The 12,231-nt window shown below is 43.1% G+C and overlaps 1 protein-coding gene across 1 annotated transcript in view; it reads left to right on the forward strand.

The window, feature by feature from the left end:
- Window positions 1-11,954, forward strand: part of LOC141988751 (NACHT, LRR and PYD domains-containing protein 3-like) — a 37,334-nt gene extending 25,380 nt beyond the window's left edge. Inside the window, exons 11-12 of the mRNA XM_074954686.1 lie at window positions 4,719-4,889; window positions 9,914-11,954. Of these exons, the coding sequence (XP_074810787.1) occupies window positions 4,719-4,889; window positions 9,914-10,001 (259 nt within the window). The 3' untranslated portion in view covers window positions 10,002-11,954. The remainder of the gene's footprint in view (window positions 1-4,718; window positions 4,890-9,913) is intronic.
- The last annotated feature ends 277 nt before the right edge of the window (window positions 11,955-12,231 follow it).

Below are 12,231 nucleotides of genomic sequence, written 5' to 3' on the forward strand. Positions count from 1 at the left end.
GCATGGGATTCTTCCGTCCTAAGTGCAGGACTCTGCACTTGTCCTTATTGAACCTCATCAGATTTCTTTTGGCCCAATCCTCTAATTTGTCTAGGTCCCTCTCTGTATCCTATCCCTACCCTCCAGCGTATCTACCTCTCCTCCCAGTTTAGTGTCATCTGCAAACTTGCTGAGGGTGCAGTCCACACCATCCTCCAGATCATTAATGAAGATATTGAACAAAACTGGCCCCAGGACCGATCCTTGGGGCACTCCGCTTGATACTGGCTGCCAACTAGATATCGAACCGTTGATCACTACCCGCCGAGCCCGACAATCTAGCCAGCTTTCTATCCACCTTATAGTCCATTCATCCAGCCCATGCTTTTTTAACTTGCTGGCAAGAATACTGTGGGAGATTGTAACAAAAGCTTTGCTAAAGTCAAGGAATAATACGTCCACTGCTTTCCCCTCATCCACAGAGCCAGTTATCTCGTCATAGAAGGCAATTAGATTAGTCAGGCATGACTTGCCCTTGGTGAATCCATGCTCACGGTTCCTGATCACTTTCCTCTCCCCTAAGTGCTTCAAAATTGATTTCTTGAAGACCTGCTCCATGATTTTTCCAGGGACTGAGGTGGTGCTGATTGGCCTGTAGTTCCCAGGATCCTCCTCCTTCCCTTTTTTAAAGATGGACACTACATTAGCCTTTTTCCAGTCGTCCAGGACCTCCCCCGATCACCATGAGTTTTCCAAGATAATGGCCAATGGCTCTGCAATCACATCCACCAACTCCTTTATCACCATCAGATGCAGTGCATCCAGCCCCATGGACTTGTGCTCGTCCAGCTTTTCTAAATAGTCCTGAACCACTTCTTTCTCCACAGAGGGCTAGTCACCTCCTCCTGCTGCCCAGTGTAGTAGTCTGGGAGCTGACCTTGTTCGTGAAGACAGAGGCAAAAAAAGCATTGAGTACATTAGCTTTTTCCACATCCTCTATCACTAGGTTGCCTCCCACATTCAGTAAGGGGCCCACACTTTGCTTGACCTTCTTCTTGTTGCTAACATACCTGAAGAAGCCCTTCTTGTTACTCTTAATGTCCCTTGCTAGCTGCAACTCCAGGTGTGATTTGGCCTTCCTGATTTCACTCCTGCATGCCTGAGCAGTATTTTTATACTCCTCCCTGGTCATTTGTCCAGTCTTCCACTTCTTGTAATCTTCTTTTTTGTGTTTAAGATCAGCAAGGATTTCACTGTTAAGCCAAGCTGGTCGCCTGCCATATTTACTATTCTTTCTCTTCAGTGGTTTCATTCTTTTCTCTCAGATCTCAACGAGTAGTTGTGGTCTATTGCTCCTCTTCTGTTACCCGCACAAATTTTCTGTCACTCACACACTGTAGGGGCACCCACTTTTACCTGTTTTTAGGGTTCAGGCATAACCCTGTTAATTTGAATACCCACCCGTACCCAATTCCTAGGCCTCAGGGCGTAACTTCCTGTGGGTTTGCAGGACCTTTTACCAGTGAAGGAGCCTTACACAGTAATATCCTTACTCTATTTATTAACAATTACCAAGCAAGCCGAATACACACGCTAAGCATACAATGCTATGCTCACCAATCCTGATCAGGCAGGTGAACTTTCCCTGTTGGCCAGGCAAGGTCAGTCTCGTCTGGGTACTGGTTGCTGCACGTCACGGTTGTGCGGAGGATTCTTGTCAGCTCTGGTCTTAGGCTGTATTTTGGGGGTGAGTTCTTCTTCCAGGTCTTTCCTTCTTCTTATTCTTCTTTTCCTTCTTTTCCCCTCTGCTGGTCTCCTTCTTGGACCCCAGTTTATATAGTGAAACTTGGGTCCTGCTTAGCTATACCTTAACCAATTACTTTACTAAAATTTTACTAACCAATTCTGACATATTGTAACATAATTCTCTAACCAATTATATCCCACCACCTTCATTGATTTACATCTAGAAAAATTAATTATACAGCAGACAGAAACAATTAAATAACCAGACACAGATCATACAGACAAACAATAGGGAAGTGGGGACCATAATGACAAAACAATAAAAAAATGGGGATTTCACAGCCCCCACTATTGATAAGTGATTTCTTGTCAGACAGAATGCATCAAATCAAGTTTTTCTTTAACCATCTTAAGATCTGTTTCTTTATCTGGTGATAGTGGGTGCCATTAGAACTGGGTCTCTTTTTCTTAACAGCCTGATATTACACTATTTTAATGTAACTTAGATTGAATGAGAGGATGTGACTTTCTGCTACTCAGCTAATAGCTGCGGCTCTTTCAATCTGGCTGCAGACAAAGGCTGTAGGCTTTTAGGACTTACAATATGGCTACAGGCCTTATAATATGCTACAGGAAAAGGGCCTGATCCTTACAGTTTCCTGAAGAGCTCTTAGGTATGGGGTGCCATGTGGGGCCATTCTGTCACCCATCTTGTTTAGTGTGTCAGTGGGGCAGTGAGGAGAGTCCAGTGAAGAGGCATGGGGTTTGGTGTTTTCAGTATTCTGATGACATCCAGCTACAAGTCTTTCTTCCATCTAACTCAGATGATACAATTCAGTGCTTCAGCCAGAGTCTAGACTAGATTGTGGCATGAATGGGAGCAAGCTGGCAGAAGCTTAACCCAGACAAGACTGAGGCGATGATGGTAGGTTGGGGGAAGAAGATGGAGGACGCATTTGAGATAATATCAATTCCTTTGATTGGAGGAGAACATCTGCTGTTAGTTTCTAGGGTTTGTAACTTAGGGATAGTTCTAGACCCCAGCTGCTGTTTGATGATCATGTTACAGCAGTGACTCAGTAAGCTTTCTATCATCTGTGTCTGGCTAGCAGGTTACAACCCTTCCTTTTGGATGTAGGCCTTGCCATTGCTATCCATACTTCTGTTCTTTCAAAATCAGACTATTACAATATGCTCTGTAGAGTTACACCTTAACCCATTGAGAGTCTAAAGCTGGTGTAGAACGGTATCTCGATTGGGAGCACATGACACCAGGGCTCCGGGATCTCCACTGGCTGCTCTTTGGTCTCCAGATGGAGTTTCAAAGTATGGATTATGACCTGTAAAGCCCTACAAGGCCTAGGACTGGTCTGCCTGAGGGATCACCTCTATCCCCAGGCCAGACTGCCACAGCCATGCTCAGCAGAGGCACCTCAGCTGGATCCCCCTTTATAAAAGGATGGGGGGGGGGTGGCTGGCAGGCAGTTCTCTGGTGGGCTCTGGGACTTGCTGCCCCTGCTTGGTTAGAAATAGCTTGAATTGGGTGACTTTCTGGGTATGCTTCAAAAAACATCTGTAGGGTTTTTGCAGAGGGCTGAAGATACGCTTCCCAGAATGATAAAGGGGTGGAAAGGAGCTTTTGTAAGTGGCTGAGTTCCTGTTGAAATGATTACTTGACAACTGCTGCTGCTGGTTTGTTAAGGCATATCAAGCCTTGGACAGGTGCCTTTTTTCAGTTATTAATTAAATTGAAATAAAGGAAATTAGCAATACATGATCAGGAATCAAAATATGCACGTTGAGAGAGATGCTGAAAAGGACCGATGCACTTTACTAGCACTTCCCTGATTTTTCATTTGGACGTAATAACATTTTCTCCAAGTGTGGAAAGATAACAAAGATATTGTGGGTCCCAAAAGAAAACAAAGAATACTGCAGTAGAACAACCAAGGCACGTGCATCATTGCTGCACTCAGTTGGGCTTCTTTATACTTAGATTTGCTTTGATACAATTCATTTCAGTAGGCATTGTGTCAAGTCTCACTTACACCAATCTAGAATCTTCACATAGAGGTAACTGGATGTAGCATACACAGAGGAAACAAGATGTAAGCTAAAGTAGTGTTGAAATACGTTTCTCTCATTAAAACAAGGAGTGCTGGTTTTCAACAATTATTCACTGCCACAAAACTTCGGTAATGTAGTGTTAAGGGTCACTGCTCGTGTTTTTGTACCTTTCCAAAATGTCAAATGCACCTTTGAAAACCAGGAGATAAAGAGTGAGGTGCATAGTCATCAGGTAGCTTGTCTCTGGGTGTGAGGGATGTTGACTCCTGCAACATAAGGCTCACAGTTTTAGCACTATGACAGGTTTCAGAGTAGCAGCCGTGTTAGTCTGTATTCGCAAAAAGAAAAGGAGTACTTGTGGCACCTTAGAGACTAACCAATTTTCATGGTCTGTGTGTATAAAACATCCTCACTGCATTTTCCACTTTATGCATGTGATGAAGTGAGCTGTAGCTCACGAAAGCTTATGCTCAAATAAATTGGTTAGTCTCGAAGGTGCCACAAGTACTCCTTTAGTTTTGGCAATGAGGAACATTTCTGGAGAAAGAGAGCTGATACAGAAGCTGTGACTCCATCTTCTTAGCCAGAAGGGAACAAGAGTTCTGTGCAGCAATGAGAGAGGTTTAAGCCAGTTTTCCAGCCACATCCTTCTGCAGGTTGATTCCCCAGCCCTTTTCTCATGACCTACAGTCAACACCTCATTCACAGAATTTCACTTGTGGAATACATGGAAAATGACTTAACAGGTGCATGTGGCAAGGAATCCACTGAGAGGACTTTTATTGCTTACTGTCACATGGCTTCCTGCTGGAGCCCTGTGACTTATCTTTACATCCAGGAATAAGAATCTGTCTAGACACCTATTGATGTCAGTGGGAGAAAGAAATAAGGAGTAACTTCCCTCTCAATATTTTTGCCTCTTCTAGATTTTCTTGGTGCGATCTTACAGCTGATTGTTGTAGCGATCTCTCCACTGTTCTCAGTACAAATCAGATCCTGACAGAGCTGGACCTTGGGGAGAACAACCTGGGATATTCAGGTTTGAAGCTGCTGTGTGAAAAACTGAAAGACCAAAATTGCAAGCTCAGGAAAATAAGGTAAGTAACGATCGGCTTCCTTTTAGTGTCTTTTAAAATAATACAATCCTGATTCTCACTTTTGCTACTAGGATTGCAATATTACAACGGATGCAGTACCAACCCTTGATCAGCACCACTAACCTGCATGGGGAAGAGAAGAGAGAGACGGGGCTGTGTTGATCGGCCATCTTTAGACAGACCAAAAGTGTGATCATATACTAGATGTTATATATACTAGATGTCATATACTGGAACATGAGGTTCTAACATCAAAATCTGCTCCATTTATATTTTCCTCAGAAAGGCAGATGCAGAATGCAAGTCTGGGATCCTGTCATCATTTAAAATAACCCTCTTCCTTCATTCCTCTCATTTACCGCCATGAGGATAATTAATCCTGGGACAAAGTTGGAAGGGAAAAAGAAAGACTCAAAGAAAGAGAGAAAGCAGGGACAAATAGGTCAGGATTGTCTGTCAGGTAGCCCAGTTTCTTCATGCTTTAGTGCAAGCCTGCCCTTCTCTCTAGGCAGCAGCCCTCACAGGTGTTAGCAGCACTGGCAAGTGTAGTTAAGACAGACATCAGGAACATGAAGAGCTTGGTTCAGCATACATGCCAGGCAGTTATAAATTGTTGTAATGTTCCTTTGTTCACAAAATTTCAGACAACTAGCTTAGTTCCCTGTAAATCCAGCATGACACTCAGCTACGTGTTCTAAATCTACAAATACAAGAGGACGTTATGAAACAAAATGATGAAAGATGGACTCAGATAAAGGGAGATAAATTCTGTGGAGACTTTGGGCTAGTACAATTATTGATACATTAAAAAACACCCCACGAGGCAAAAATGGAATATTAAAGCTGAAAAGTTAAGCTCTTAAAGTTTAGGAAATGCCAGAATTGAAGTTGCTTTTACAATGTTAATTCAGCCTCCTGGTGTGTAGGCATCGTGATAAAACCTTTAATTATGTGATCACAAATTCTTTTTATTTTCTACAGGCTCCTTGCCTCATTAAGTACACAGGATAGATAGTGTTACTGAATGGACAGTCATTCAATGTTCCTTGTTAGCGTTTTAATAGACATGTTCAAAGTACATAATCTTTTTTTAAGATATGGTTTTTTTTGAGACTTCTTTGAGGAAAAGAGAACAACTTGTAATGTGTGTTCCTCTTGTACATATGTCAGAGTTAAGGCTGTATAATAGTTTATAAAGCCTTGTGTGTAGTGGAAGGAGGATAGCAATAGGTAAGAATTAATACATTTTTATACTGATGTTGTTAGAGAAACAAAAGTGTTTTATTTTGTTTTTATTTCCTAGCTTTTCAGCACTGGAGAAAAACGTTGTTAAAGCAGAACAGAGCAACCTCAACTAACAGCACACACAGATTTTTTTTTTAAAATCTGTGAATTTCCCTAGTTTTTACGAAGACATGCGCAGGGCCCACGATCTGGTGATGTGGCAAGAGTGGGGTTATTCAGTTGAGCAATGCACTTCCTTCACTTGCAGGGACTGCCCCCACGATCTCAAGGCTCTAAAAGAAATGGCAGGTAAAGAAAGCTAAGGACTCCAGGCAGAAGAATTACTAGCCTATAGTTTCTTCTGTATAAAAGCACATCACGGGAATACAGTACGGTGACGGCCCATTGAAACCTTCATGCAAGATAGAGGGTTGGATTTTCCCCTCTGTCTGGGAAGTTAAAGCTTTATAAAGATGTTCATAGCAAATGACTAGTACTATTAAATTCCACTGAAAAAAGCCAAGAGTAAGCAAATAACTCATCAAAATAAAAAACTTATGGACTCTGAGGAACAACTCCATTCAGAACACACCACACCAGAGCAGAGACAGCAGCAGCCTGCAAAGGAGTCATGGGGTGACAGCCTGAACCTAGGTCTTTAGGTTTTGGACAAACTTAGCACGCGAACCAAAACCTAAAGACCTAGGTTCAGGCTGTCACCCCATGCCTCCTTTGCAGGCTGCTGCTGTCTCTGCTCTGGTGTGGTGTTGTGTGGTGTGTTCTGAATGGAGTTGTCCCTCAGAGTCCATAAGTTTTTTATTTTGATGAGTTATTTGCTTACTCTTGGCTTTTTTCAGTGGAATTTAATAGTACTAGTCATTTGCTATGAACATCTTTATAAAGCTTTAACTTCACAGACAGAGGGGAAAAGCCAGCCCTCTATCCTGCATGAAGGTTTCAATGGGCCATCACCGTACTGTATCCCCGTGATGTGCTTTTATACAGAAGAAACTATAGGCTAGTAATTCTCCTGCCTGGAGTCCTTAGCTTTCTTTACCTGCCATTTCTTTTAGAGCCTTGAGACCATGGAGGCAGTCCCTGCAAGTGAAGGAAGTGCATTGCTCAACTGAATAACCCCACTCTTGCCACATCACCAGATCGTGGGCCCTGCGCATATCTTCTGAGCTGCTGTTCTAGTTTGTGGATTGTTTCTTGTCCTCTTGTGCAGTGTGATTTGTTTACGCTCCTAGTTTTTAAGGTGACTGTATAAATTGGAGATGAAAAATGGAATCCAAATAATATACTGCTTGGTAAAGAATGTTGGCAATACAGCAAACATGGCAGCAGCAGTCTGTGTTCAACAATGGAAAATCTTGACATCTGATTAAGTGTGGCCAGTGTGACTCCTGTAATAGCCATCCAAACATGCCATAAAAGGCACCATGTCATCCATGGAAGGGAGCTCTAAAGCCTTGCCAATGGGTATACATTGACTTTGCAGGAAAAAAAAAACAAGCAAATGATCCGTATTCTTGCTAGCCAGAGGTAGTGCACATGAGAACAACCTCTTCTGGAAAACACCTGAAAGTGGTTTGCAACATGTTTGCCACCTGCTTGAGGAGTTCATTTCAGATAATGGTTCACAATTTATTTCTGAGGATTTCCAGACATTTCTATGGCAAAAGTCTGTGAAACGTGCTAGGTCAGCTACCTGTCACCCAGCTTCAAATGGATTGGCAGAGTGTTTTGTGCAGTCACTGAAATAAGGATTACCCAAAAATGGTAGGAAATTTGCAAAGCCCAAGTGGCAAGGATCTCCTGTTCTCATATAGGTCAACCCCCCAGTCTACCACTCAGAAAACTCCCAGTGGAGTTGTTTTTAAGATGTCGGTTATGTATTAGACCAGACTCATTGAGAGCACTCCATGAAAGAGCGCAAACAGGGAAAAACCCACAGCATTAACCTCCCAGGTTTGTCTGCCTAGGGCAGACAATGTTGGTACAAAATTACAGGGGCAGGATGTGGTGGGGGAAAAGGTGTGGAAAAGCAAATACTGGGAGCAGTGAGATGTAAAAGGAGAGATAATGTAGAGGCACATTGACCAACGATTATCAGACAGAAGCCCAGCACAGTTACAGCCTCTGAAGTTAGAAAAAAATATTACAGGTGTTGTTAGCCAGAGGAGGAGAGAGGAGTTGGTACCAGACAATGTTAGGAGAGGGGGACAGCAAAAGGTGCTCCTGCTGGGGGTGAGCCAAACTTGCTCTTCCTGATTAGCACCAACAGCTGAAGGGAAATCACAGACCTCCCATAAAGGTAAACTTGTGATTTTTTTTTTTATTGTGTTTGTTATTTAGGAAATGATGTGGGGTAGTGAAAACTGTGGTAACATTGCAAGCTATCGCTAAGGTTGTAAAGGGTTTCCTTGTCGAGCTTGCAGCCTAGAGGGGCTCTGTAGGGAAGCATGTGATCTGGGCCTTGAGCAGCTGATCTGTAAAGAGCCAGCCTAGAGCATGGTGGGATGAGTTGTGCCTCTCTGCCTTAGGGAGCAGCCTGGCTTTTCTCTCTCTCTCTCTGTGTTGGTTCTTCTGCGTTAGGGTTCTGGATTTTAAGAAATGTTATGTTGCCCAATGCTCCAGAAAGAGAATTTTGTTTTTATTTAACTTCTGTTTGCATGCCATGAACAGAACACTCTTGTAGGGGAAGTTTAGTTGAACTTTGCTGGGGACCCTCTGTGGAGGGTCTTATGACCTCAGGAAAATGAAGTTTCCCTTACCCATATAGAAGGAGCTTCACTGGCATGGTCCATCTTTTTTAGTCTTACTCTATGCTCAATAAAGACTGAGGTGTGTGTGTGTGTGATGAAGTCCTGGGAGGGCTACAATTACTTTGGGGAAACACTTTCTTGAGTCTGGCCTATTTCTCAGCTGAATAAGTCTATTTCTGAGTCTTTGTTCTCAGAACTTTGTTGATGGGGGCAGAGTTGTGTTATATGGATAGGCTTATCTGTGCATCTCCACACTTAAAAACGCTTTGGTTTCTTTTAAATTTAATCATAACTGAATTTCCTGGGTTTTTAGTTATTTTGTTAGCAAAGTTCTCAGAAGTAACTAAAAGGTAAAAACGTATCTTTTCTTTCAACCTTAACTCCAGATTAAGGAAATTGTTAGGTTTTAAACACTTTTAAAAATTCTTAACATGCATTGGAAGCCAAATATGCTGTAAAACTCTTTAAACTCCACAGGGCTTTGGGAATGGGAGAGCAAGGAGCATGTGAGGCAGGAAAAGGGGGAACCCTTGGGAGTTCAGTGCTGTAGCTGACTCCTCAGCCGGCCTTTGAGAGCCAACCTTCCCCCGCCCACCCCCATTAACCTCTTCCTGCTCCATTCTAATATTTTCAGGACCTTCTTCAGACTGTAGAAGGTCAGTGGGATGCTGATGTAGAAATGTATGAGAGAGGTGACTTGAAAGAGTCAGGTGAAGGGTTGCAGAAGTTGCTGGGGCTAGGAGAAGATAGAGCCATCTGATGTGCTGCACGTGCAGGCTCAGGTACCAGATGAAGGGGTATTACATACCTTTTAAGGAGGAAGGTGCAGAGATTTTTGCAGAATTTGTGCAATGACTAAATGCCCTCACTTGCATAGTTGCTGAATACGCATTGCCTTTCTTACTGAATGAAAGTGTGTGTGGTAGGTTGCCCTTCAAAGAGACTGTGGACTCAGGGAGCATTTGAATTGGGAGCTGGATCGCTCCTTTTGTATCTGATAAAATTAATACTTTTTTCATCCCCATCCCATAGGTTGCGGTGTAGCAATATGAGTGAAGAAATGAGGAGAGAGCTGAGCGCTGTGGAAACAATGAACCCTCATCTGGTCATACAGCTATAATGTTGTGCAGCCCAAGAAGGGCAACAGTTAACTTACCTTCAGGGTGTTAATGATTGTTTCTACTGGAGCAATTGATAATATGGCAAGTATACTGCAATCACGTTTTGTTTTAAAAAAAAAAAAAAGGCAGAATTTTGTTTGCCTGATCATGCTAGGAGAAAAACAGCAGGCGGTTCCTTGCTAGGAAACCCCCAAGTCTGCTATGTAGGGACCTGTGCCCAAGAAGCCCTGTCTCTTTGATTCCTCTCAGGTCATGTTCACAACTTCTGCTGGCTTGCTCACTCCAACACACACAACCTGCGGGCAGTATCCTGGTCCCTGTATTTGTATGGTTTTTTTCCCCATACGTTTTATTTTTTTTGCCTTATTTTTAAAATAGAAATTCCGGTCTTGGCAGACTGTGCAGCTGCATCTACACTAAGATGTTACATGATACTTCTGTAACGTGATGCTCAAAGCACTGCCTCTGTGTCACTGGTAGCAATGGTGGGAGTGGGCACAGCCATGATTACCAACGTGTGGTAAAACTTCACATTAGTTAAGCATTGATTTGGACAAAGTGTGGTCTACTATGCCTTCCTTCACTATTACTGCCCCAAGGTACTGAGAGATATACCGGCTGCTCCAATCTCCCGAAGAGTACGTAGCACGCCACTGGATCAGTGTATGAGCGGCTCAGTCTGCTGTGGAGGACGACGACGACTTCCCTGATAACTTTTAGCCCAGTGGTTAGGATACCCACCTGGGATGGGGGAGACCTCCAGTGAGGGGGAGAAGGTATTTAAACAAGGATCTTCCACCTTTCCGGACTATGGGACAGTCTCAGAAGGGGTTTCCTCAGTCTTTCCTGTTGAAGTTGTTCCATGTTAAGTAAATAATTAAATATTAAGTGAGCCCAGAGAAAGAGTTAGAATATTTCTATGCCTACTGGTTAGGGGCACTCACCTGAGAAAGGGCTGATACCTTTTCAAATGCCTTCTGCCTGTCAGGTGGAAGGGGGACTTGAACTGGAGGTCTCCCACATGCGGGTGAGTATCCTATCCTCTAGGTTAATGGCTTTGGGGAGGGGCGCGCCTCGTCCTGGTTTTGTTTCAGCCTCCAAATGTGACAGTGGCCAAACACCTAGCTTCTCCCAGTTCACAGATCACAAGCAGAGAAGTCCAGACTACAGGGAGACACCTAAGTGCCTATCTCCGAGAGAGAGGCAAGTCTTAGCTCACACCCCTCTTGTCAGCATCTCCCATTGGCTAGTGGAAGTGGCTTCCCCCCTGGCAATGCTGGTTTTGTGGAATGCAATCTAAGGCACCTCTCTCCCCCCATTCATTGTATAGGGAGTCTAGGTGCCTAACTCAGGCTTTGTGGATCACAGTGTTGTTCCTGTGATTTTTCTAGGCACCATGGTGCTCAGAGTCTGTGTCCATTCGTGGATCCCACCCCTGGCTACTAAAAATAAATGAATAACAAAAACCAGTCCAAATGATCAAAGTAGCCAGTTGGAGTAGGTCCGGGCTCACAGGAAGCCTGATGCTGAGAAAAGCCGATCGTGTGCAATTCCAGTTAAAGTCAAGATTAATCCCAGGTTGGGGGCCTAATTTACTGGCATTTCTCACTTACTAGCATTAAATGATTTAGGGCTAGATTTTTAAAAAATATCAGCTCCCTGCAGCAGTTCCTGTTATTCTTAACAGGAACTAGAAACTAAACACCTTGAAAATCTGGCCGGGTAGGTGTTTAAGAGGGAGCTGTTGGGTGCTGAGCTAGCCCGAAATCTTTAGTGAGATTGAATGTAGACAACCCCAGTGTAGCAAATTTTTTTGGTTCTATGTTTTCTCTTAGTTTACTCTGAATCAATAGAAACAGATTTATTCACAAAGCTTTATCATTTGCAAAGCAATGTATTACTTAGTTGAAGGCTATTCTGTTCATCCCCTGTTGCACTAAACCAATGTTAAAACAAAGAGGTCCTCAAGATTTAAAATTAATTTTGACACTGGTTATTTATATATCACCTGATTCAACTTTCACTGGGAAAGTTGATGGGAGTTGGATCAGGCCCTCTGTGAAGAAATATGGTCCTGCTGCTATTATTGTCCCTACCTAATAACAAAGTGAACTATGCACACTGGATGGAAATGCAGAGACCTTCATTTATTTTAATAGGGTAGCTAGCTACTGTTGCTTTGCAATCTTAAGGGAAGAGATGATAGTGATCATCTCTATAGCTTACACT

The sequence above is a fragment of the Natator depressus genome, chromosome 6 (genome assembly GCF_965152275.1).
Source record: "Natator depressus isolate rNatDep1 chromosome 6, rNatDep2.hap1, whole genome shotgun sequence".
Classification (NCBI taxonomy): Eukaryota; Metazoa; Chordata; order Testudines; family Cheloniidae; genus Natator; species Natator depressus.